Source organism: Copadichromis virginalis, linkage group LG11 (genome assembly GCF_057382275.1).
Source record: "Copadichromis virginalis isolate Kocher_CV1m ecotype Utaka linkage group LG11, C_Virginalis_male_GT1.1, whole genome shotgun sequence".
In the NCBI taxonomy this organism is placed as follows: domain Eukaryota; kingdom Metazoa; phylum Chordata; class Actinopteri; order Cichliformes; family Cichlidae; genus Copadichromis; species Copadichromis virginalis.
The window spans coordinates 32,939,538-32,965,953 of NC_140628.1; the positions used below are offsets into that span (position 1 = coordinate 32,939,538).

Here is a 26,416-nt window from a genome sequence, read left to right on the forward strand (position 1 = left end):
TGTTTTATTCGAGGCCAATTTTAATATTGGATTTAATATAGTATATTTATTAGTAAATTTGCCATTTTTTGATAACTGATTACAAACAGGTGAATACAACATTTATACGCAATAGCCACATCCAAATGTATCTGAACTAACTGATGGATAGCAAATATTTAATGTCCTACATTACATGATCCACATTAAAATCCCAATGAACCCAAAGCTTTCAGTTAAGTTAATCCAGTCTGCTGTCCACGCACGGCCTGACAACAATGACTTTATTATGTTTTCTTTTCACACCATAAAATAAAGCCTTTCAGCTTATAAAAATAAAACACACCAGTCTAAACTTCTGAAAATATCTCCAAATGCAGTAAAATAATATACATTTTGATACAATGCCCACATTTACAGTATGCCAGTATTCTCCATTTTATTGATATATCTTTTTAAGTGTCCCGTGTCTTTAACATAAACTGAACAATAACAAAAGGCAACATGCAGGTGATAGCAGCACATTTAAACCACAAACAAATTCAACATTCTACACAACATGTTGAGACGTTTTAGTTCTGAACCTCCCAAAACATAAAGATGAATATTTTAGAGGTAGTGCTCACTGAGAATATAAAGGTGATAAAACACATTACATTTAACAGGTCTCATGCTGGGTTTTTGTGAGCCATAGACAGCAGGTGACTTCTTTCTTTACTGAAACTGTGAAATAAACTACATTTCTTCATAAATAATGTAATATTTATTTCAATAGAGAAGCTTAAGGTGCCAGATTTTCGGGAATTATTATGGCTTTTTAGTTCCCGGTAATTCCCGCTAATGACAACTACAGGTATACTTCAGCATTAGTTAATACTTCTGTAACCTTTATCTCTGGCACAGAGAATACTTGAGTAAGAGAGCAGTGTAAACTCCTTAATCAAAAATGGCATTTGCCATAAATGTTTCAGTTGTAGCATTACAACAGGTGGAAATAAGTATGAATGACCACATTTGGATATAAATTGAATGCATGTAAACATGGCCTTAGAACCTGTTCCAACATCCATAAATCAAAACGGTGCCATCTCTGCACATCAACAGGAGACTTAATTTCCCCATACATAGAATTTAAAAGTGCTTTTCATCTCATTTCTCATCATCACATCAGTTTCATGTTGACACCCCAAATCTCTCCTCTTTATCTAAAAAAAAACAAAAACAAACAAAAAACAACAAAAAAACAAAAACCCAATACTGGCTGCTGATGCTTCTGTAACCAAGCAAGAGATTGGAAAAAAAAAAAAAAAGTATTACTGATAAAAAGGTCCATTAATAAATGTTCTTAATTACTTTCCCAACCTTTAAGCCTTGCCTGTACAGATATGTGGCATGTCTAACAACAACAGTTTACGTTGCAAGACTGGCTAGAATGACATCTTACTGCCAAGTCGCAAAAGTAGAGTAACTGAGGTGACAGGCATGCTGGGATAGCTCCAAAAAAAAAAAAAGAAAAAAAAAAAAAAAAAAAAAGAAGAGAAACCAAACTGTTTCATCCATCTGCGGGCACCTCATACATGGTATTGAAACATCACCATAATAAAAATACTCCTAGAAAAAGCTATGATAACAATACTGTGCAAATATTCAGATGTTATTATTTCATAAAAATATATATAGAGGAAAAAAAAACATCAGAAACAACTGCAACAGACAAAACACACCAGAGACAGTCTGTTGATGCTGAGTGGACTTCATTTACAAGATGTAAAATGTCTTTTTTAAAAGCCTGTCAAAGGGTGATGTGCTGAGACAGAGTGGAGCTGGTTAAAAAGGGTGTCAAGCCTAACTGGCTCCAGATTGAAGGGGGGACAGAGAGGTGTACTGGGTGTGGTGTGGGTTTGCGGTCAGCTCAGAGGTGGACTTAAAGAATCTTCTGGAGGATGGCATTTGGGACTTCCAATGTCTCGTCCTTCACCAGAACTATGTCATAAGAGTCCAGATATTTGTCAAGTCGCTCTTCCACCTGCAAAGAGAGGCCACAGAGAAAAGGTCAGGAGACAGTTCATCTAATCAATCTTCAAGCAGCCACAGCACCTGCCTTCAGGGAAAGTGAACCTGACTAAGCAGTCTAAAAACCATGTTTCCAATTTTTTGGGGGTCAACTCTTAAGTATTCTGTGATTTACATTAAGACACTATTTATCCTCAAATCTGAAAAATGGCATGGACTTAGAATTGTTAGGGTTTTTTTTAAGGAGAAAAGGAATAAAGGCTAATTTCACTCTAATAATCTCTGGGTAATAATCTCTCAGTAAATAAATTAATAAAATTCAAAAGACAAATGTTTGCTGACAGTGTGCAATATTACAAAGTATAAGGGCTAGATGGCAGAAAGCCTTCAACATGGCATTTCCATAAACCCAGACAATTAGACACTGCTATTCTATTATTCCCTTACTGACCTCAAGTAGATGTAACATTGATAACACAGCCAACTCAATGTTCAGGGACATTTTTACTATGCTTAAGGATCTGTCTATGCATGTCATGGTTGTACCTTGTCATTGAGGAAGCCAATCTTTAAGATGTTCTCCGCATTGTTCACACCATCAGCCATGCTTAGGTCCCCCAGTGAGTCGCCCAGCAAGATGATGTTGGAGTACTCTTTGATTTGTTTGAAGTACTCTGAGTTCCGCAGGGCACCGTCGTGTTTGTTGTACACATGGATCAGCTCACCTTTAAATCCCTTCAAGATGCCCTGCGAAACAAGGAGACAATAAAAAAAATTCCATTCAGTTTTATTTACATAGCGCCAAATCTCAACAACGGTCACCTCAAAGTGCTTTATATTGTAAAGTAAAGACTCTACAATAATACAGAAAAACAATATTCAGACAAGCCCAGACAAGTGGAAAGAAAAACTCCCTTTTAACAGGAAGAAACATCCAGCAGAGCTTGTTCAGCCAATGTGCTTCTATTTCTCTACAGATTAACTGTAAACACCAGAATTAAGACTCAAAAATGAAGACTTTGTCTTTCATTAAACACTCACATTTTCATCAAAGTCCATGAAGTTGGAGACGACCTTGACGTTGGGGTGATACACTCCTGCCTGGCGCATGATTTCCTCTAGGACATCTCCTAGGCCAGCAGAGAAAATGAACACAGGCACATTGTGCTGCTGCAGGCGGTCAAAGAACTGCTCAAAGCCGTCTCTGAAACCAAACACAGGCACAGTTTATCCTTTACACTGTGCTCAAACAGGATTCACACGTGTAATTCAGTTTCCTCCACATCTTCCTCTACGGTTACCTGAGGGCAACATCAGACTCTCTGACCACCTCTGGCAGCTTGTCCCTCTCTAACCGCTGCTCCACAAGCAGTCGGTGAGAATTGAAATACCTGTAAATATGCAAAAACAATCTTTTACTTTTAGTAAGATAGACCTCACAACTTAAGCAACACACAGCAGTAAAGTAATCGAGTGAATTTGTACAGTGTGCTGGTGTGTGCAAGACTCACCACTCCACCATAAACGGGTATTTCTCCTCCATGGTGAGTTGAGGGTCGATCTCAATGGGATAATATTTATTCTTCAGCGCTAGCAGCTTACTCCTGCACTCTTCTGTTACCAGTTTGCAGTTATCAATGATATCTGTGCAGAGTAAACAGAACGTATGATTCACACAGGGGAACTGCAATTTATGTTTACATTTCTTACACTGTAAAGTGCTGCATAATAAAAAGAAATGTCTTTTTTGTGTTTTACTTACTGTGACACGTTGGACAACGCTTGCCGTTAACTGAGAATTTGCTTAACGTCATGTCAAAGTCTGTGATGATCTGAAACAGTGAAGAACACTTTGTTTGCCAGAACCATAAAAGACCCTGAATCAGACACAAAAAGAAACAAAGGCCCTCAAAAGGAATGCCCTGGAGGTGATAACTGCCAACTGAAATCTTTTTTAGTTTAGGTGGTGTAAGACAATTAGGGAACCCAATAGCTAAACTGGTGACAAAGTCAATTTGGGCAAATGCCATTTTTCTGGGATACCTGAGTCAAGACTTCCTGTTCTCTATGAAAGTTATGTTTACTTGTTTTTTGTCTCAACGTGGACTATTTTACCTTTATTCACAGCTAAAGCCCAGTGAAACCTGCTGGGCCAGTAAAACACAAGCTAACTGGTGATAATTGGAAAAATATTTTTCCATTTGCTGCAGCCTTACAAGCTTTTTCACCACCAGGTGGTGGTGTTTTACCAAAAGAAACACAGACAGGTTTAGTATAATGACAAACTGATGTTTTACCTGCAGTTTGGAAGCTCCTCCTTTGATGAGACCGCAGATGATGTCCTCCACCTTCCCGTGGTCCTTCATGTGGACCGTGGTTTTCTCAAATTGAGGCATCTGGAGGGACAAAGAAGAGGAGAGACAAGTTAGTGTGGGCTGACTTTTAAAAATTCCTTTAGTGTAGATTTGGGAAACGTTAATTTACCAACATAATCGTTTCAATTCTCAGATTCTTCAGCTTTAGAGATTTTTGAAAGGCTCTGGTTCTAATAAAAGCACCTCAGAGTAAACGCATCTGGTTAGACCTGCCTCCTCTTTTGGGTATAGAGAGAAGAATGAGGACGCTGCAGAGAAGTTTGTGTGTTGAGAACTTTGGGTTGATTTTAACTGAAATTAATTACATTTGAAGCGTATCTGTCAAAGAGAGTGCCAAAGGAAATGGAGACATGTGCTGTCTTGAATGCACCTCCTACATGCACACGATACTCAAACTGAACTACAGTCACTGGCATTTTTATGCATCAACACCTCGAGCATATCTGAACACAGTGTTCCCTGATCCACATGCAGAGTTTGCGGGTCATGAAACAGCTGATGTGTGGAATCTGTCAGTGTTGTATAACGAACTCAAAGACACACAAACAGCTACAGTGACTCTCTGCAGAGAGTGGGTGAACTTCAACCTTTCTTGTAACTTAATCACATCGCCATGAGATCTGCCTAGTCAGACAAGACTGTCCTCAAAGCACCTCACCACCTCATAACTTTTCTTTGTGAGTTTTCGTTCCAAAGTACTGGTAATGATGCGCTTTTTATTATTTATTCGGTTTAATTTAATATTAATTCCTGCCTTTTAATTTGCTGACATTTCTAAATGTCACACACAGCAGGACAGCTCAGATCAGTTTGTGTACATTAGAGCTACAATATACCAGACAACCTTAGAATTTGGCTGAATCAAGGGGAAAAGAAATACTTTGCAAAGAAGTTGAGCATTCAGTTATAAATATAAAGATGTTTTGATCACTTTTTACAAGTTAGCAACAGTGTGGCTGGTGGTGTCTTTTCCTTGCGAGTCTGAGTTTGTGTGTGGGTCATGTCAATTTGCGGTCCCTGTGACATCTACTGTAGCAGGAAGTACCATAAAAGTGGTTATGAGTAGTCTGGCAGATGTTTATAAGTCTGTTTCCGGATTTCTGTGGGGAGCTTTGTCAACACAGTAACACTGCAACTGAGCAGGAGCCAGCAATGAAACCTTAGAGGAGTGCAGTTGAGATAAAATATAGGTCATGTCATGATGCTTGTCATTTTTCTTGGTAATCTGTATCCATAACATGAACTGGCATGGCATTAGTTCAAGTGTTGTGTTGGGAGGAGCTAGTGTCAGAACAGCATAATGAACATGCTGATTTATAATTTATACCTTATTCCGGGGAAAAGTCACCAAGTAAAGTTTTGTTTTTTAATTTATATATAAATCAAATGATCGATTAATGATTCTCTACATGCATTTTCTCCCGTGTATCCATCTCATCATCCATTTAGAACGAGGGCTTGGTCTTGTTAGCCCAAATTAACTGCTCAAAGGTATTACCAAGATGGCTGCTAAATGGCAAGATGCTCTTAGGCACGCTCTAAGATATTCAGTGGGTTGAACCATAACTAAATGACATATTGCATGTCTCCTCACACTCCAGACGTTGAGGTACGAGGCAGTTTTTTCTTGAGTATAAACATGTTCCTACTAGTGCATGGTCACTAATAAGTATTTGCATATAAATGTTTGATCCCTCACATTCCAAACCCAACTGTATCTTTATACAGTCCAAATCATGGAGTCATTTTAATGCTTACGGTTTAAGGAATTATACAGGACAGGAAGGTTGAACGAATAATGGAGGAGATTTAAAACAAAAACAACCACTAACAACAGAAGCAACAGGAAAATGCATCACTTCAATAATTTTAGGGTTTTTCAGAGACTTAGTTTAAACACAGCCTGGGCCTCCACTGTGAATGCAGCTTTCACTGAAAATATATATAATTTAGTTTCATAGACCAACTAATAACAGACATAGTCTTGCAATTAGTCTCTAGTGGAGGACAGTCTTAAAGGTTGTTGGAAAGATGACCTCATGTGTTTGAGGGAATGAGTGTATTTGTGTAGAGATGTTAAATGACCTTGTGCAACAATTCAGCTTGAATAACACCCCACCCGTTATTTCACAAGTAAAGAATAGTTACGTTAAGCCAATAATAGGTGATCATCCATTTTTGTTTTTGCTCATTTGTGTTTTTGTGATGTCTCTTGTGCAGCACAGTTATGTGTTTGGGTCTCAACCAAACACACAACCAGAGAAGGAAGAAGAACCAACTAAATGCACACAGACAAGAGTTTCACCATTTCACAAACACCCCCACCCAACATAATTTACACTTACAGTAGAATTTGACTCGTTACCACTTCATAAATTACTCTGAATCTATAACACAACATTATGAACACAAAAACATTAAGAAGCTAAAATTGACCATGTCTCATGTATTAACTACCCTAAAAAAGGCCTCATCCAGGAATCTAAGCATGGAAACAACTTATCCAATTTTACATCTGTTGAGTGACGACTATATTCTGGGTCACTGTTAAAAGGATAAGATTACATTTGTTTAAAAGAGATTTAATAGGCTGCCAGAGGGGTGACCTACTAAAAAGCACTCAGACTATGAAATGGCAGTTTATGGGTGTTTCCTTGATGGCAGTGACATCTAAACCTGTTTATTATGAAACGCTGCTTCACAGCTTACATGTTATGTGTCTAAGACTACTTAACGGTCATGATCTTCTTAGCAACAGCTGATTACAACATTACAAATCAACAAGTTTAGGAAATGTTCCAATTTCAGAATTGAAGCCAATGTTTTAAACATCAAAACTGCTAAATGCTTAGATTTAATTTTTTTGTGAACATTGACAGCAAGAATTTGTTGCACTTAATGAATTTTTGCAATGAATGTGTAACAAAACTGCATGCAGCCTGGAGTACAACCATTTGAAACAAACACCCCTCCGTCCCTTCCTCCCTCCTACACACACACACACACACACACACACACACACACACACACACACTTACCTCCAGTTTGGCGTCTCAGCTAAAACGAGAGTGAAGAAAAGATTGTGTGTCTGCAGAGGCCTTATATATCTACAGCAACAGCAAGGGAGGGGGGTGTTTTTGCTCAAAATAGATTAGAAAACATAGGCCCTCCCCCTATACAGAAGGGCTCGAACACTAGAATACAGTGTCCCTGTCAACACACACAAACACACAAACAAAACTCATATAAACAGCTGTGAAATTGAGCCGGGGGAGGAAAAAAAGGAAACCTTTAAAATCAATGAGAATGGGTTGATGACTGCTGCTGAGCACACACATTTTTAAACACACAGCATACGGCCCTCCACGTGGAAACACAAATGCAGCAAAATGCTTGACGATGCATTAAAAGTCACAGGGGTCAACTTTCGGTGTGAGCATCGAGCTGCTTGGGCATTCAGTGGTCAGTCACGCATGAAAGATCAACTAATAGACGTGACTCAATGCAAGTTAACACATATATACATATTTTACGTATCTTATGCTCATCTTTCTGGAAATTCTCATATATATATATATATATATATATAGATCATGCAGATCTACACACATATAGAAACATGCAAACTACACTGTCTTTACATTTCTGGATGCATCTGAACACGTCCAACATTCTTTTTGAAATGTATGCACACAAACTGGTACTCTGGCTGAGCAAGTTCTTGCATTAAAGTCAACTCCTAGATAACTTTTCTCATATCAGTTGCAATCATGCAACTAATATGCAATTTATTTCATCAATAAAATGTCTGTTCAGTGGAGCTATCACTAAAAATCCATCACTGGCCTTGGTATTCAGTTGAGAAACCTGCAGTTTGTGATGGATAACATTCAGAAACCTGGTCAGCTGTCACATGTTTGTCATATTTTTGTCAACAACTCCAAATTAAGAAGCTAAGAAGCAAAGAAACTAATGCTAAGTGATTCGATGACTATATAAAATTACAAATGAAAGTTAAGAGTTGAGCGTTTAGAATTGAGCTTTAAAGGCAGTGTCATTTTAATTGTTTAAGGGCAACTGTTATTCTGAACTGGCGCTATATCAAAAAGAAAAATTTAATTGAATTTTCTGCCAGTTATCACATCTTGCGTGCACAAAGGATCACAAAGCATGGGAAAAAACAGCATTGGATTGGTGAAGGTATTATCACAATATAGTCTGCATACATGAAACTCAATGACATATCTAAGTTTCCTTGAAGCTCATAATCTGGAGGGACCTTAAGTCTGTTTACAGCTCTCATGAAGTGGGTGCAGCCTCTAAGAACTCTGTTATCAGCATTTCAGAGAACATAAAAGGGAACGTTGCATAACAACATTTGGACCTTTGTGCGACACTGACACGATGCCACAGGCTTGATTTTCGCTGAACAAGGCTTGGTTCCCTGCTGTCTGTGCTGCTGGTGTTGTTGCTATAAGATGGCAGAGTCTTCTTTTCTGATCATCTCGACTCCCTCGCATACCACAACACCCAAAAATTAGGTCAACTATCTCCGGTTACATCTCACCCCTATAACAGGTCCCTGCAGCACGAGCCTCACAGAGACACAGCACCAACAGCTGCCTCACGGCTTTATAAGAAAAGGCCCAGTGACTGTTTGGTGTAGTTGTGTGGCAGGATAATACTGTTTCTGTTCTAACACACTTTGATTTAACTCTGCCTTTGCGTATTTTGGTTGCACAAACCAAGTGACAAAAAGCCAATGGAAATCTGTGCCATTACCTTTAGTTTGAAATGTGCAATTTCACACTTCCCAAAATGCAAACCTTCAACTAACATCCATCCTTGCACCATCAAGCCCCTTCTAATCAGATTCACAGCTCCAGGGGATAAAACAATGGCAGGCTCTGATATTTTTAGGCATACACTGGGATTATTGTCTTATCCATACAGATCATATGATATTAGAATGCTATCCTGAGCCATGCACTGCACAAAGGTTTCAGTACTTCAGTTTCAGGTTTGTTTAATTTCACTGATTTAATCTGTGTTTGTTTAGAAAATATTGCATATTTGCATGTGGCCATACAGACCCAGAAGCATTTTTAAATATCAAAATTAACACAGCTAGCCCCCCCATAGCCTTGGAGAGACAGCACACCCACCCAAGATGCTGCATGAAATAAATAAATACAAAAAATAACAATACGTTATTGTAAGATCAGCCAAGCACCCCAAAAAGCAGTCAACTTCACGGAAATGATCAGGCTAACAAAAACATCTGATCTTTCAATTAAATCTTGACTTCTCAAATAGGCAAATGATGGATGAGCACCTTGCTTTTAAAAAACCACAGACTTTCAATCCCCTGTTAGGAGTAGATGTTGAGTCTGAACAGGTTAGTTTCAGGATGCTGTGACCCAATCCTGGCATGACCAGGTCAAAGTTCATTAAGGATTAAATGCACAGCCTGACTGAATGTAACCCCTGATGTTCATGCACTAGGATTTCATCACCTGTAAACGCAACCTAAAAATTGAGTGATCTCTAATTAGAAATAAGGAAATTTCCATTGTATGAAGCTCAAATTTTGCATGTCTTCATTAAATATTGATTTGATTGATTTTTCATGTGATGATCCTATTGTGTTTTATTTTATCTTCAACAGTTTCATTGTCTCTCAGAGCTGTAAACAATGTGCTCAAATGCATTTATCTCCCCTTTCTAAGCGCAAACATTTAGATTCAGGTCTAATAAGGATTTTACAGACTCTGATTTCAGCTCTTCTTTAGCACAACAGCAGGGAAAGTAGTGTTCTCACTAGCCACAATCCAAACTCTAACCACTGTAAAATCCTTTACCATCACAGTAAAAGCATCCAAACAATCACCATCTTCAACATGAATAGATGTATCCAAACTGATATCCCACATTAATCCAATCTTTACTACTTTTATGACAAACTCGAAACATGTTTTTGATAGCAATACCAGCCTGGGTATGATTAACGTGTGACATGGTGCCAGGTTTAAGGAAACCCTTTAGTGTCCCATTACCACACCCACACTGGGAGCTGCTATGGCTATCAGCATGATGGCAATCTGTTCCTAATGATAACAAAGTTTGTTCAGTAGAATAAGTGCCTGCCAACCTGCTGAGAGACTGAATGCCAAGAGCAGCCTTAAAACAGACAAACCAAAACTGCCTTTTTTGTCTTAACAATTTCTTCTTATGCAAATCTAATAACTGAAAGTGTAACATGTTTTCATTCATTCAATATAGCACCTTAGTCTCAACTAGGGCTGCCACAAACGATTATTTTGATAGTCGACTAGTCACAGATTATTTTTGCGATTAGTCGACTAATCAGATCATCATCCACTGGACATACAGCGTACAGCTTATTGCACCAGCAGCATCTGGTCTTATATAACTATCATTAGCTTACAGCTTGAAGTGTTTGTGCTAACTAAAAATAAAGACAAGATGGTAGTTTATTAATTTTTAATGAAATTTGCAGATTGTTTCGGTGAAGTTTAATAAATTCCTTGCTTTCTAAAATATAACAGGACACCGGAGTATATTATCCAGCGTCTCAAACTTCTGATGATCAGCTGTCTGCTTGAAGTTTATTTAGCTGTGCAAAAACTATAACTTTAATCTTAGCCAAACCGATTTACTCAGGAACAAATAAAATACTAAAGAAAGCCAAACAATAACATTTTAAGTTATCTAAGTGACTTATATATCATGTTTAACCTGAGTAGCGAAAGACAGTGGTGGGTTTGAAAACGATTTGCCGGGAGTCCGGTGTTCTCACGGCTCTAGTTAGCCTTGCCCCCGCCTAGCTAACGAACTAGTGGGTAACAGACGTCTCCGAAAACGTCGGAGAGCTTTTGAAAATATGTGGTGTCTTGATAAACTGAGCAGATATTTGAGGTTTACACAGCTACATTCTCGCCTGAAAATATGTTAAACGTTTATTTTGTGACCCAGAAAGAATAATAAGAGTAAAGTTAAAACTAACTAGCTGCCGCCATTGTTGACAACTGCGCTGGGCTGCGCTATGAATTCTGGGACACAGCTTCTTCTTCTTCGGGGTTTAACGGCAGCTGGCATCCTTGTATATGCAGTGCTGCCATCTTCTGTTTCAGTCCGTTATTACACCCTTAAATCCTACTAATCATTCCTGCGTCCTTTGTGATCTTACAAAGCTTCAAACGATGCGTCGACTATTAAATTAGTCGTCGACGATTTTAATAGTCGACATAATCGTGACTAGTCGACTAATCGTGGCAGCCCTAGTCTCAACTTACCTCTCTCCCTGTTGTTTTCTTTTTCAAGATAATAATTAAGTCTATGTACGTATCCAGCAGTGCTATCCAAACTGTCACACTTTAATACCAACAGATAGTCTGCAAATATCATAACACATAATAGTAACACCTGTATAACACCTTATAAATTTATAAACCCTTCAATGCTCTGCTAACAACCAGCTGTAGCATGTTCAGCTTTTTGTATAGGTTGTCTTGTTAAAAGTATACCCAATTCAGCCAGTCACTTGAGTTACATTTTCTTTACAACAGTGTATTCATCATTAAAGCCTATATATTTCCAAACACTAAGTTGTTTTGTTCACATTTTTCTCTGCAGAACTACATTATAGAGTTTTGTTTTGTTTTTGTTTTTTTTAAATCCTAGCATATATACATATATACAGTAAGGTTTGGCAGAGATGGAGAAGGGAAAATTTACACTGTTGTGCTCTCTAGTGGTCACAACAGTTAAACACAGTCCAGCAAGCTCCTTCACCTAAAAGACCAGTGTGTAAGTTTTGGTGGCATCCAGCGGTGACAGTGCAAATTGCAACTAAATAAACACCACTTGCCTCAAACTCCTCTTTTTTACTACATTTGCAACATGAAAGGTTCTACAATCAGAGTTCCATAAAGTGCAGCAAACTGCAGCACTTGGAAACATATACACAGCTACAAATGCCTGCTGAATATGATGTTAGAAACCTAGAAATGACTGTCATTCATTTAAATGTTTTGTTCATATAATCAACTATCAAGGCCATTAAGACAACACAGTAAGTGTAATCAGTATCATCATGTAGATAAAAAGAGGAGGACAGACAACAAGGCAACTTCCAAAAGACTGCACGTTTCTCCCTCTGCATTTAGTAATGCAATTAGTCAACTGGAAAAGCAAATAAATGCTCATATAAAAATACAGTACTTCTAACAGTCGATGACAGAGAGAAGAGCTCTTTACAGATAACACTCTGCTTCTGTCGCACTCTTGCCTCTGTAATTGTTTTCATTTTATTTATATGGGATGTTTTCCTCCAAAGTTGCAAATTGAAAAGCTTCAACATAATATATAATTCTCTCAGAGCAGGGTTCTGACATCACTATCCGCTTCAATGTAAACAGTGAAAGCCTATGGATAAAAGGACTAACTTTTTTTCTTTTCTTTTTTTTTTTTTACAAAATCTAAGATGTCTATAGTGTAACTTAAAATCAGATTTAAACTTCTGCTGTCTGTTAATACAACACATATTTATGCTAAAGTCAGTAAATATTAACGAGATACTCACTTGATACCACTGAGGACAACACTACGAAAACTCAATTCCCAGATGCATTAACAACTACTCAGTTTCATGTCTCATCTAGTACTATCCTGTCAGGGATGAACACTGATATCTCTCATTTATGTTCATTCTATAACATCAGATTACTATGATGCATTTAACAGATTTAATTTCCCAAACTGACATTTCCACACAGGCGTGCAGCAGTCAAGGAACAAACTGGAACAATGAAAAGAATAAATTCAAACCTGTGAAATGAGGAGCGTATCAGCAAAGAGAAATTAAAGTTTTTGGACACCATTTCTCAAATGGAAACGTTTTTCTTCAGTACACAAATTAAACAAATTAGACAGACCGCTGTCGCAAGACAAAGTAAATAAAAGAGCAATTATGACATGATGACAAGAGGATATTTGCTATGAAAATTACAACTGGCAAAACTGTAAATCTTTATCTGCAGCCACAGCATTTGACTGCTCTTTCAGCCACTTTTCAAGTTTCCACAAACAAATAAAATGGGAGATGCTCCAGCAGAATTCAGCTAACAGTTTTTTCCAGTAAACTGGCTGTGCATATATGTTTAGCTAGAAACTGCATACAAACAGCTTTGACTAGCACAGCAAATGCAACAAAATATATACATTCAATCTTGTATCTCTCTTTTGCAGTTATGATTAAAGATTTCTTGAGAAAAAGTCAAAGACACATCTGCTGTGTGCGCCAAAGGTTTTCTTAATGTTGGACAATTATATATTTGCACGTGCTACAAAGAACTTACTGGACTTTTAATGTCAACATTAACAGGGTTTCTCCTCAGAGATGGAACACCCACCAAAGAAGCCATGTTGAAAAAATAAATAATCGTGCTACTGAATTAATTTATGTGCACTTGATTCATTAGATAGAAAACTGCAGTTTTCTATCAATTATGGTCATGCCAGTCTGTCTGCCTGCCTCTAGTTTTTTTCTGCACATGTTATTATTGTAAGACCAAAAAAGTCTGACAGACAACTCACTCAAACAGAGAAAAATATCCTTGCAAAAGGGATGAACTTTGCTATGACGCGGAGGCAAATCCCACTAGTGGAACTGATTACAGCCACAGAATCAGCAATTTGAAACAACAACAATGCAGATGTGGAAGTAGAGTAACTGCGGACAAAAGTTTTGGCCTGTCTCAGCAATGCAAAGCCCCCAGTTTCCAACATCAGCATGGAGGAGAGGAAGGCACTCCCATCACTTAGTAATTGCAACAGAATTATCATCCTTCCGGCAGACAAGGGTAGGTGCACAGTTTTGCAGAAAACCAGAAAGACAATCATGAGAAAATTTTGTCTAAGCTTAGTAGCAAAAATACTTGATGAGCCCCTGAAATGAAATGCAGGTAGTGGTTAGATGAAGATAATAGATTGTCTGAAGCAGTTAGAATAAGACAATGCTACTGACCACATACCACAGGCTATTCCCAGGGGAAACTACACCAAGTCTGTATGGTTTACTGAAGATACATAAACAAGGTGTACCTTTTAGAGATGGCACCATACCACTTTTTTATGTCAGATACCGATACCAATATCATAAATTTGGATATCTGTCGATACCGATATGAATCCAATATAGTGTGTTTTTAACCAATAAAACTGTTTTTTTTAATATCTTGCTGCATTTTGTATAGGTTCAAACTCAAGTTAAAAAACAAACAAAAAAAAAAAAAAAAAAAAACACTAAAGCTATTCTGTTATATCTGTATGTAAAAAATACACTGCACCCAAAATATTTCATAGTTCAACAATACTGATCAATCTAATAAACTTAAACCTACTCCATCCTCCCTATTCTGGTATTTTAAAGAGTAAGCAACCTAACTAATAGGGTTGCAAACTCCCAGCAAAAAATAAATAAATAAAAAATAGGGAACCACCCTCCACCGCATGATGCTTAATCGACGTAATCAACTTTAATTTGATGCAGTGTGAAAAAAAATGCACAGAAATCAATTATTTTTCAAGAATAATTGAATAGATTCAACATCTTTCTTCAACAGAATTGCAGACTGCACAGATGGTACCTTCTCAAAGGAAAAAGTACTATAGCTTAGTAGGGTATATTAGACTTAACAGTTACTATATACAGTAATGGACTTCTATATATTTTACATCAGATTAAAACTTTGGGTGTAAGATTCAGATAATTATTTATTAAAAGCTAGACATTTTAAATGAGAATAAGAAAGAAAAGTATGTCTTTGTGCCCCCTTTTCGCTGTTAATGCCCTATCGGCCCCCCTGGCTAAACATTGCTAGACCCACCCCTGCACAGTTACCAGCCATCAGCTACGTAGAAAAAGATCCTGGTGTAGAAAGTAATATTAAATAAATTCTAACAACAGCTTATCAAGCTTAAACGTGCTGCTGTTGTTCAGCCGCTGGTTTCCTCTTTCTGGCGCGAAGTTGGCCAAAAAACAAAGAAGAGAGACGGACTCGCTACAGAAAAGCCGATCAGCTGATCATTAATCAGTTTCATGATTGAAGTAGCAACAGGAGAGGGAGGGAGAGAGAAGAGGCAGTCGCTCCATATATCGGTTGTTAAGCTTAACGCGGGAATGCTTTACAAACATTCAGAGATGAACTGACACACTTGCTTTACTTCTCTCTGGGGGAACTTCCTCAGAGATGAAATGCCGGTTTGGTAGCGAGGCTACAAATACTCAACCAGACCGCTGATAGAGCAGCTGTGGCGTGCCCTATCACGTGACACATACTGCTCCGACTGCTACGGTTATGAGCTGAGTTAAGCCATGTCGCAAGTTTTGTGAGGTGCTTTTTTGATATTTAATGGATCGGATTAAATTTTTTATTTTTCACCGATATCCGATCCAGTAATTTAGGTCAGTATCGGACCGATATCGATACGTAATATCGGATCGGTCCATCTCTAGTACCTTTAAGACCAATTGTCCGTATGAGCAACTCAGTCTCCTATAACATCTCAAAGTTTCTGGCTTCGATCTTTAATTCGATGTGGTGTTTAGGCAGCTCTAAACACAACATCCAGAACACTTTGAATTTCGTTGAGAAGGTGAGAGATGTCATTATGGAGGCAGATGATCAACGGTCATGACAATTTACATATTAATGATCATTAAACTGTCCATTGACACGTTTTTCTTCAGTACACTATGAGAGCTTCATACAAAGCAGACAGGCCATTGTTGCAAGACAAAGCACATAAAAAGGAACTATGACTCAATGACAGGAGGATACCTGCTATGAAAATTACTATCAGCAAAAATGTAAATCTTTATCTGCAGCCAAAGCATTTGACTGCTGCTACAGCCACTTCAGAATGTGAATGTGCCAACTGAATTCCAGGGGAGTCTTTCTAGTAAATTAGGTTATAAGTGTGTGAATGTTTTGGATAGAAGCTGTATACAAACAGCTTTGACTAACACAAAATAATGGCTCAGTTGGTGTTATATTACATATTACAGTACTTCTGGATATAATCTAGCATGAAAGCTTGTTTAATATGTATTTTTCAATGACAAAATATTGTAAATCTCACATTCTTTGCTGCACCAACTACCAAATGTCAAACTATGTATCTGTAGAATACATTATAAAAACACAGTTAAAGGTAAAGATATATTTAAAAAAAAAAATGAAAGAGAAATATGTTGTGTGTGGTAAAGGTTTTCCTAATGTTGGACAGCATACTGCATACCCAGGATTTTCCCTGCCTCAGTATTATTTTTTAGGAAGTCTTTCAGGAGGTGGTTTGAAAAATGTTTTATTAGATTGCTGTTTAGTTTTGGAAGGCAATCTAAAAGTTCTTTGGTGGTTGACACCAACTTTGGATGGCATGTTTTTTTTTTCCTAAAATAAAAGATGTACATACCTCAGTGTGAACAAACTAAAAGAAATATCTAAATTATCAGTGTGTTTGTTTTATATAATGGCTCTTACATAACAACAAAGTTACGTGCTGCTGTTTCCCACCTTTTTAACAACACAGGCATATGACTTTTCCCCGCATATTTCTTACCTTCATTTTTGTGTCAACTGTTAATGTTTTAGCAGACCATTCTGATTCCTGCTAGAATGGTTAGAGAGCTGGACCCAGAGTCCTACCTGCACTCCTGATGATTGCATAACCTGTAGTAGACAGTAGCACTCAGCATTTTTCTAATGTTGAAAGAGCTGCAGAGCATCACTGACACAGAGGCTCAGCTGTCACTGCATAAAAGTGGCTCCTGCTCTTTCTGTGGGAGAAAAGCTGCCCGGTGACCTCTAAACAGCTGCTGTTTTAAGGAACTGTCGCGCACGCGTACAGCATCGTGTAGGCCCATTAATGTCAAGAAAACAGAGCAGAGCGTCCCATTTCCGGCCGAAAATTTCTGAACGCATGCTCCAACCTCCTGTGAGTGTTTCAGTGGACAAAATACAATGTCATAACAAGTTTTTTTTTTTTACTACATAAACACATTAAACAACTCGCTCGTCTTGGAATAAAGACGGAATAGCTATTATGAAAAAAGTGCACCTTTACTTTGAAGCCCTTGCTCCTTCCCTTCCTGTTTCTTACCGCTCTTGATAAAACTAAATTGTCTACTTGTACTAACCATTTCTATGATCCTAGTTTTCTTTCCAGCTCGCTTCTTTTTGGCGACGATGTACTGGGCAAGAACCACGCCGCCGAACAAAGCACACACACTGGCGCTGGCCGCGGCTCCGACCTTCACCACGGCCGTCCTGTCCATGACGGTCCGCCGTTTTCTCACCGACCTGCCCGCCGACCGATCAGTCCCGTCCTTCCTCCTATCAACAGACGTCTGCCTTCTGGTGCAATCACGCAATCAAAGATCGTCTATACAGAATGTGACCCGTTACTATGGGGGCAAAATGTGTGTGATTTTTATAAGAAACTAATTCAAACCAGAACTTAATTTGCCGGTTGCTAAGCCGCACCAGATAAGCTAGCAAAATTGCTACATCCAAATCTTTCTAAACTTACTCTCCAAAAGTTGATTCTGTTCATCTGGACTTAGCGTTTTGTGGGAGAAACGTTTCGTCACTAATCCAAGTGACTTCTTCAGTCGCAGCTGACTGCAGGTTTCTAACAATGACTGTATAAAACATGGACGACGCGACAGCTCCCCAAAAATGAAGCCAAAACGTCTCTATCGCCCCCTGGTGTCTGGCTGCAGTATAGGTCATAAACCCCGCCTTCTCCATGTTAGCAGATGGGACTGGGGTCAGACTAAAATAAACCTATTCTCCTCAGATAATTTTTTTCCAAAGATTCTTTCTTTTGTTATCAATAGTTCTCATCACGCTGATTGATGTTCAAGGGGTCTCCTCTCCCATAAGTTTGATTCTAATTCCAACCGCGGTGATGTTAAATAGGGGTGAAACGTCATCAAAATAGCTTTGAATGGCAGCTGCAGTCACGGAGAAACTCTGCTATTCCCGAACAGAGAAACTGTATCTCTGTTCGGGAATAGCAGATAGAGCGTAGGCTCTGAGTCGAGGGCGAGCGTTTACGCTACGAAAACACGACCGAGTGTTTTAACCTGACAGCCTGAGGTGTTCTTTAGTAAAGTGACCGACAGAAGGACACGAGGCCCTGCTGCACTTTTTCGGTAAGTTAAACGTGTTTGTTAGTGGTGTGCGGATCGATATTGAAATATCGATTGTTCCGATCCCAGTAATTTGTTCTAGAATCGATTCTCATATTAAAATATCGATATTTTAGTACTTTGGGGTAAATTTGTAGTTTTTCATTAACAGGAACACAGTGGAAAGAAACTATATCATTCGGATCATCTAAATTGGAAGAAACTACTTCCTCTTATGCCTTTCATTGTCATATACGAAATACGGCTGTATAAATGTGTTGCAGCCCCTGGCCAGTGTTGCCAACTCCTCAGTAAGGAAAATCGCTATTGGCTATGCTAAAAGTATCTAGAAGTTGCTAAACGACGTCATCGCCTAATTTGCATAATTGGTCATGCTAATATCATTGTAACCCACGTTGTAGGAGAGAAAAGAAGAAGAGACATAAAGTGAGTAAAAAAAACGTCCTAAATGCATTTAGAATTTATTTAGAATTACAAATTATTATTTTTTCTTTTTTAGCGATTATCATTTTTTGTAGTAGTTTTAAACCTTGTGATCCACAAAACAACATAACAGTAAAAGAAGAACTGATTGCGTTACAGTCAGTGCGGGAGCAGAGGCTTCACTTATACGCGATTCATTTGCAGTTTGGACGCATAGGTGGGAACATCTCCTGCCCTGATAGCAGCTGGGGGAGGACTATCCTCTGCCCGTGAGCGCTTTGGCACGGGCGAGGTGCCCACAGCAGCACCCGCTGCTTGTTGAGAAGAGCAATATGCGCTTTCACGTCAAAAAGTTGTCGTAAATAAGTCTCCAATAACACCAGAAAAAGTCACCAGATTTGTCGCTAGTCGCTTTTTAGAAAAAAAAAATTGCTAAGGGGCTCTGAAAACTCTCTAAATATAGTGACAAAGTCACTAAGTTGGCAACACTGCACCTGGCGTGCGCACTTACAACAATGGCTAAGCGTAAACATGTCATGTGTGGACATATTTTACTTCCACAAACAGCCAAGACGCGGCTTGCGATACATGTGGCAAGACAGTGAGGTGTTGTGGCAACACCACTAACCCTCGTCAAACACCTCAGAGTAAATCATATCACAGAATATGATGAGCTTATGTTGAGGCGAACTGAAGAGGAGGAGAGGGACAGGTGCTGCTAGGGCAAGACAGACGTCTCTCACGGAGTCCTTTAGTGCTGCAGGCAGGCAACATGCTCAAATAGCACACAACTTCAGGTTTTTTATTTCTATATGATTATTCTGCATCATTAAGCAATAAGAACAAGTAGTCTGATGTCCTGTAATCATTGTGAAGCTATATTATTATTACAATTACATAATGCAATTCTATATTGTATTATGAAATACAATGAAACATTAAGTTTTTGTACAGAGTATCGGTATCGGATCAGTATTGTCGATACCACCCTGGATTTTACTTGGTATCGGATCAGAAAGGAAATCAGTAGTATCGCACATCACTAGTGTTTGTTGACCTGAAGCTCCATAAAGCACCACTCCACTAGCCAAACCCATCTGTTCTCTGAGTGGATAGTTAAAATTGTGATTGACATGACATTGGCCAATCAGGTGAAAGGAAGAAAAATAGGGTCAAAATTCGTACTTGTAACTTGAAAGTTGAGTGCAGAGTTTCATGTGTATTTTTTGGCAAAGTCCACACACAAATCTTTTTTAAACATGCACAATTTTTTTTACACATACAAATCCTGATTTACAAGTACAAAACTGATTTACAAGTACAAAATATTTATGACCACAATTTGAGCCCATAGAGGAGAGACCCGAGGCGGCCGCCGGTCCGACTGTCAGGTGAATTGAGCTTCAGGTGAGATATTATGACCTGCAGTCTATCTGGGTCATATATAAACCAAGTTTAGGTGTAGTTGATTTTCGTTGTGCTGACTTTTTACAGTCAGTTACAATAACTCATAGTGCGTACTAGCTAGCATGACGGAGTTTCTATACTGCTGGGCGGGTGCTATGATGTGAGTGGTGAACTTTATTTTATTCATAAGGTTAGGTTAGTAGAGTTGCCAACCGTGCCGTAAAAAACGGAATCCTCTGGTATTCAGAGTTAAAATTACGCGTTTCGTATTGAGCTGAAAATGAACGCGATTTGTCCCGTACTTCAGCTAGAATAACAAAAAGACACAAAGCTGGAGTTATTCTGCGTCTTTACGCTGTCAGCTGCCACTTCTTATCTCATTCTCCCCCCTCCCTCTCCTGCTGCTACTTCAATCACAAAACTGATCAATGATTAGCTGATCGGCGTTTCTGCCGCAAGTCTCTCCTGCTTGTTTATCTCTCACTTTGCGCCAGAAAGAGGAAACTAGCAGAAGCGTTAAACAGCAGAAGCACCTTCACACTTGATCAGCTGTTGTTAGAATTTATTTAATATTACTTTCTAGTATCAGCTGATGTTTGCTGGAGCCACAGCCGTAAAGCTGCTGGTCATGATATCGGTTTGGATATGTGGTGAGAGGGAAACAGGGAAACATGAAGATGAAATCAGGAGATGTCCTTACTGAATCATCAGAGCTGAACAGGTGATGGAGAAACAGGTTTACCTTTAGGTGACATGAATGGGTTGAAGGAAAGTTCTGAACTGTTTCTGAGAGACAAATAACACCAGGATCCTTTTCTACGTAGCTGACAGCTGGTAACTGTGCAGGGGCGGGTCTAGCAAAGTTTTGCCATGGGGGCAGGTAGAGCATTAACAGGGAAAGGAGGGCACAAAAAATACTTTCTTATTCTCATTTAAAATTTCTTTAATTACTTTTAACAAATAATTATCTGAATATTACAACCAAAGTTTTCATCTGATGTCAAATGTATAGAAATCCATTATTGTACATAGTAATTTTTTTCAGGGTCCCAACATAATTTCTTCAGAAGTAAGTACTGTATATGATGCCAGTATTTTCCCACATTTTCTAGATACTGTACCAATACTGTGTGTAAAATTCCATCAAAAAGTCAATTAAGTTTTATTCTTTCTCACCTGTTTTTCTGTCTCCTTTCACTTTTTAAAGGTTGCCATGTTAGAAAAAATATTTTGCCCTGCCATGCTGTTTATTGATGTGGCAAATGAATAGTTTATGAAAATAAACGGTCTCTAGTCAAAATGCCCAGGCCGATTTTTTTGTCCCAGTCCAGCCCTGGTGTAATATATTGGTTGACTACATATGTCTTTGCTGTGAAATGATATAAACAAAAGGAGTGCTGATTTCGGTGTATGTGTATGATAAGCTCAAAATAAGCAATACTGCATATCATGTAGTTGAACGATTTTTGGAAAGAACAGAAAACAATGACAGTTACAAATGTATAGTGCATGAAACGAATTCAAATATGGTGCAGATGTGTGTCACAAGTTGATCTGGCTGTAGGCTATGGCACTTGGCCAGAGGTGGCGCTGGTTGATTCGAGTCCATGTTAGTGCACACAAAGTAAACTGCTCGCTTTAGTTATGAAGCAAAAACGCTGAAATCGGAGTAATAAAACGTGCAAGGGGGACGATAACGATGACTAGAGTCTTCCGATCGTTTACTCTTGCTGTCCCGTGAACAACACACACATCACAAATGTGGTACCTATAGAGCATTTAAAAATAACTGTGAACACGTTGCAACGTATGTGCGCTATGGAGTGAGGGTTTCAATTCAGGTATGTTGATTAATAGGGCATCGTGTTTGTCACGAAATCCCTCATTCGATTAGGAACAGAACAGAAACCATGACTTGGCCAGTTTTAATTTTGCATATGTTAGTAGTTAATTACACCCAAAGTTCCACTAAATCAGAATTAATTTAGTAAAAGTGAATTAAGTACAAACCAGCCTTTGTTCTTATCTAGTGTACAAATATGTCATGTAAATGAGTGGTGGCATATTTCCCTGGAATAGTATAAAATACAGAATTACCTCTCTACCATCAGCAAGGAGGGTGGGGCTGAAGTGTGTAGTGGTCGGGTGTTTGTGGTTTTCTTGCAATATGCCAAATTATTGTTACTCCAGTTTCTTTACTTGACTTGTTATAGGAGGTATTTATTTGTACAAAATTCAGAGCTACATTGTAACATTTAACTTCCCTTTATTTTTTCTTGTATTTACAGCATGGCACTCATGTTGAAGGATGGTGTAAAAATGATCCAAGCATTAATGTTCAGGAAATACTGGACAGAATGAATGCAAAGCCCTTTAAGTTTGATGAGAATTGCAGCAACGAATGCCAGTTTGTGAGTCGTAAACATGGTTAGAAGTGTTTTTTCATCCCTGTCAGCCTCTGACCTTTCTACACATAATGAAAAATAAAAAAGAGAAAAAAAAATTGTGTTGTATTGTGTCTTTTTAACTGTGTCAAGTACCCAGTTGCCCCACCTCTCTTTCTAATATCAAGTCAACCCATCAGGTGTTTACCTTTCCGTCGGATGATTCAACCACTGAACCCTGCCCTGTTTCTTTTTTTTCCCTTTTTGTCTTTGCTTCTTGATTAACAAAAAAAAAAGGAGAAATATACTTGCCTACATATGCTATTCTGCATACTTTTAAACCATTTAAAATTACGATTCATAGTTTTATATGTGAATTATATAATGTTAAATTACTATTAAACAAATTACTGACTAAAGTATTTTAGGCTTTAGTTTACTTCAGTCATATTCCATATAAATCAGGTATCATACAAACATAAAAATAGCTTCAAATACAGTCATGACAATAAAAGAATATGAATTTAAGGACTTAACAAAATTAGTTACGTTATACTACACCAACATTTCTTATACATTAGCACTAAGGGAACACTGAAAGGTGGTTTTTGTCCATAAAACTACTCCTCTAAGATTACCACAAAAGATCTCTCAGCAAAACTATGCAACATTTTAGGCACACTATTGCCCCGATCAAATCAGTGAGCTGGGATATTTTATTCTAAACATGAACTACTGTTACAGCAACAGACATGGACTACTGGTGCCCCACACAACAACTCAATGTCCACTATGTGAAGGAGCCAAACACATGCCTTCTCCTCTCGTTAACTGAGATAAACTGCTGGCATATTTGTTTTACATCTATACTGTCCAGTCTCTCCTGGTGGACATGGCATACAGCAGCATTGTTTCATCTCATTTGAGTCATTGTTGACCTTAGCCATCTTTTTAGTCTTCTGAGAGCACTGAAGCTTCTTTCAGCCTCAGTACATGCGTTTTATCCTGAGATTAAAATTATTATTATGTGCTTGATGTGCATCACCTTTGGCCCTGGCTCTTCCCCTCTGACTGCACTAGGACATATTGCTACCTGATAAAATAACACATGGATTCATGCCATATAAAAAGTGAGACATGTCAATTCAGATTCTTTGTCAAATATACACTAATGAATCAATTTATATCAGCAGCCTAACAATTGTTATGATAATAAATACTAGTTAATCTATAGCACCAAATCATCACCTGTGACTTTGCCGCTTCACCTCTGTCTGAGCTACAACATGGCAGAGCTGCCTCTGTCACCTGATGAATAAAAGTGAGACATTCCACATACATGCAGTCACACATGTGCTTCAAATACAGTGATGAACCACCAAGTCATCATCCAATTCCACCTGTGATCTTGTATCACCATCTCTCTCTCACCTGACAAATAGGACATACATGACAATAAGAATAAAATGTGAAGCTGCTTCAGTGTTTCTGTCAATTTGTGCAGATCTTGACTCATCAGTAATGTTTGTAGGGTGAGTGCATTTTTAAAACAATTTGTGCAAACTGCACTACAAGGTGTAATATTTGCAAAATCGTGACTACCTCATGATATTTTGTCTCAAAAATTAACCCTATAAATATGTCAGTACCATTAGGAAGAAATTATTGTGTCACCAACATTTTAACGTTAGATGTATAATTTTAACAGCCTCTGTAAACTAATATCCGGGCTTGCGCGAGGCTGCCGTTTTCTCTGACAGTTTCAATCAAAATTAGAAATGCTACTCTGGGAGACTGAGAAAACTAATAGTGCTGCCTGTTGTGCAGTTAGTTTCCGAAATACTTTTTTATATCCAGGTTCTTCCTTTTTGCTGCCATCCTCCTCTCCTCCTTGCAGGTCCTCGCAGCGCAGGCTTGCCGCTGCTAAAACTAAACGGAGCTCCCTGAAAGGCACAGCCAATCACATTGGCCATATTTGTCACATGACGTAGGACTCCAGTAGAGAACGTAATTTAAGTCTTTCTGCACCGCTGGGTGAATGAGACGTTGACAGATGTTTTTTTTTCTTTTTATCGGGTTTGTTTTTCTTCACTCGAAGAGATTAAATTATTGGTGGGGACATGCAGTGGTGGTCCTAGCCCGTTTGGCCCCCTGGCGAACACTCCCCCCCACACACACACACACAAATGAAGAGAGAGAAAGTATGCATGGTATGCAAATGGCTAATAAACAGAAATCATAATTCGTCATACAATGAGAACAGGACAAATCAACAATTCACGCTGACAACAGATGCGTAATGGGAGTCACTTGGGTTCTAGCGGTGACATTAAGAGGGCGTTGTCAGTCTTTCACTGGTTTGATTTTGACAGAGATGAGGGCTGGGTAGCCGTAGTTTTTGTTGACCGCAGCACAACGAGTTTCCCCTTGTTGCATTAGAGCCTGTGATTTTTTAAGAGTTTTAATCGCGAGCCGATCACATTGCTCTGTAAACTTTTCAAGCACTTTAATAAACAAGCAAGCAATTCCACCTCTCGCATTATTGCGTAAAGTTGACAGCGCGTCAGGCAAATAGGCAGGCTCAATCCCGGCCTCTAGCGACTGAGGAAGTAACTACACTCCTCCTCTTCTTTTCTCTTTTTTTAAACTTTAAAAACGGGTTGTTTGTGAGACTTTAAATCAACAAAATATAAAATATACATTTTAAATTGTTGTTGATCCCTTTACCCCTAGTCCTAAAGTGTATAGGCCTATTCATTTTTTTACTCTTAAATATTTATTGTTCGTTTACTTGCACTGCTGTAACTGGAGCCTCGTCGTCTCGTCTCTCTATATACTGTGTAGCGGAGATGACAATAAAGTTTACTTTGACTTCAGCAGCGAGCAGACGCACCGAGGGCTCTCGTGCTCACTTTTCGCGTATAGAATTTCGAAAAAACATCGGTGCAGATATAAGTCTGTATCATAATGTTTGCTGTTTTCGTGTTTGTTGGTTTGTTTTAATTTTGTTTTAATTTTGTTTTATTTTGCGAGTTTGTTATTAGATTCTGCTCCAGCCAGCCAGAGAATCCCCCGCCGCCCCGCCCTCTGCTTCCAAATAGAGCACATTTCATTCATAATTTCGTAAATCCAAGCCCATTCATGATTTGTTCCTGGGTTGTGCGAAATCCAAGAAATAAACCCTACAATGTAAGAAATGTACATAAAAATCACCCCAAATAACCGTAAAATGGCAACGGTAAATTACCATTAAATCAAAAAGAGTAAATGATTGTAATATTTATGTTAAATTTCTGTATATTGACAAATGGTGATTTACTTTTACTTGTACACTGCTAATATGTTGAAAATATATTAATTTACAGTAATATGGCACATTGTCTTCGAAAACAACAGGAAAAATCTTTAACATTATCTACAATTAATCACCCTACAATTTGCATAATAATTCTGTATGGATGACAATCTTTCCAGCTTTTTTATTTGAATTTACAATTTACAACTGTATGTTAATAACTCAAAACATACTGTGCTTTTAATTTTAAAAAAATGTCAAAACATTGTTAGAATTATTGTGAAAATTCCGGTGATTTTTT

General features: G+C 38.3%; 1 protein-coding gene across 6 annotated transcripts; it reads right to left on the bottom strand.

The window, feature by feature from the left end:
- Positions 1-246: 246 nt before the first annotated feature.
- nt5c3a (5'-nucleotidase, cytosolic IIIA) lies at positions 247-18,150 on the bottom strand. Of its 6 annotated transcripts, none has more exons than XM_085472093.1 (9): positions 17,982-18,150; positions 17,590-17,834; positions 4,290-4,388; positions 3,755-3,869; positions 3,504-3,636; positions 3,294-3,383; positions 3,034-3,196; positions 2,539-2,739; positions 247-2,005 (listed from the first exon to the last, which is right to left on the bottom strand). In XM_085472093.1, the coding sequence occupies exons 2-9, from the start codon at positions 17,725-17,727 to the stop codon at positions 1,904-1,906; spliced, it is 1,041 nt and encodes a 346-aa protein (XP_085328219.1). In that variant the 5' UTR covers positions 17,728-17,834; positions 17,982-18,150; the 3' UTR covers positions 247-1,903. The 6 variants fall into 6 exon arrangements, with proteins under 6 accessions (XP_085328219.1, XP_085328218.1, XP_085328221.1 ...); XM_085472092.1 differs by having other exon boundaries at positions 17,590-17,856; XM_085472095.1 differs by lacking the exon at positions 17,590-17,834 and having other exon boundaries at positions 17,982-18,149.
- Positions 18,151-26,416: the final 8,266 nt, after the last annotated feature.

Excerpts from the sequence above, each read along its gene's own strand:
- nt5c3a (XM_085472093.1), bottom strand. The coding sequence starts at position 17,727 with ATGGACAGGACGGCCGTGGTGAAGGTCGGAGCCGCGGCCAGCGCCAGT. Across the intron at positions 4,389-17,589 it reads AAACTAGGATCATAGAAATG|ATGCCTCAATTTGAGAAAAC; the intron begins GTTAGTACAAGT and ends TTGTCCCTCCAG. Across the intron at positions 2,006-2,538 it reads TTGGCTTCCTCAATGACAAG|GTGGAAGAGCGACTTGACAA; the intron begins GTACAACCATGA and ends CTCTCTTTGCAG.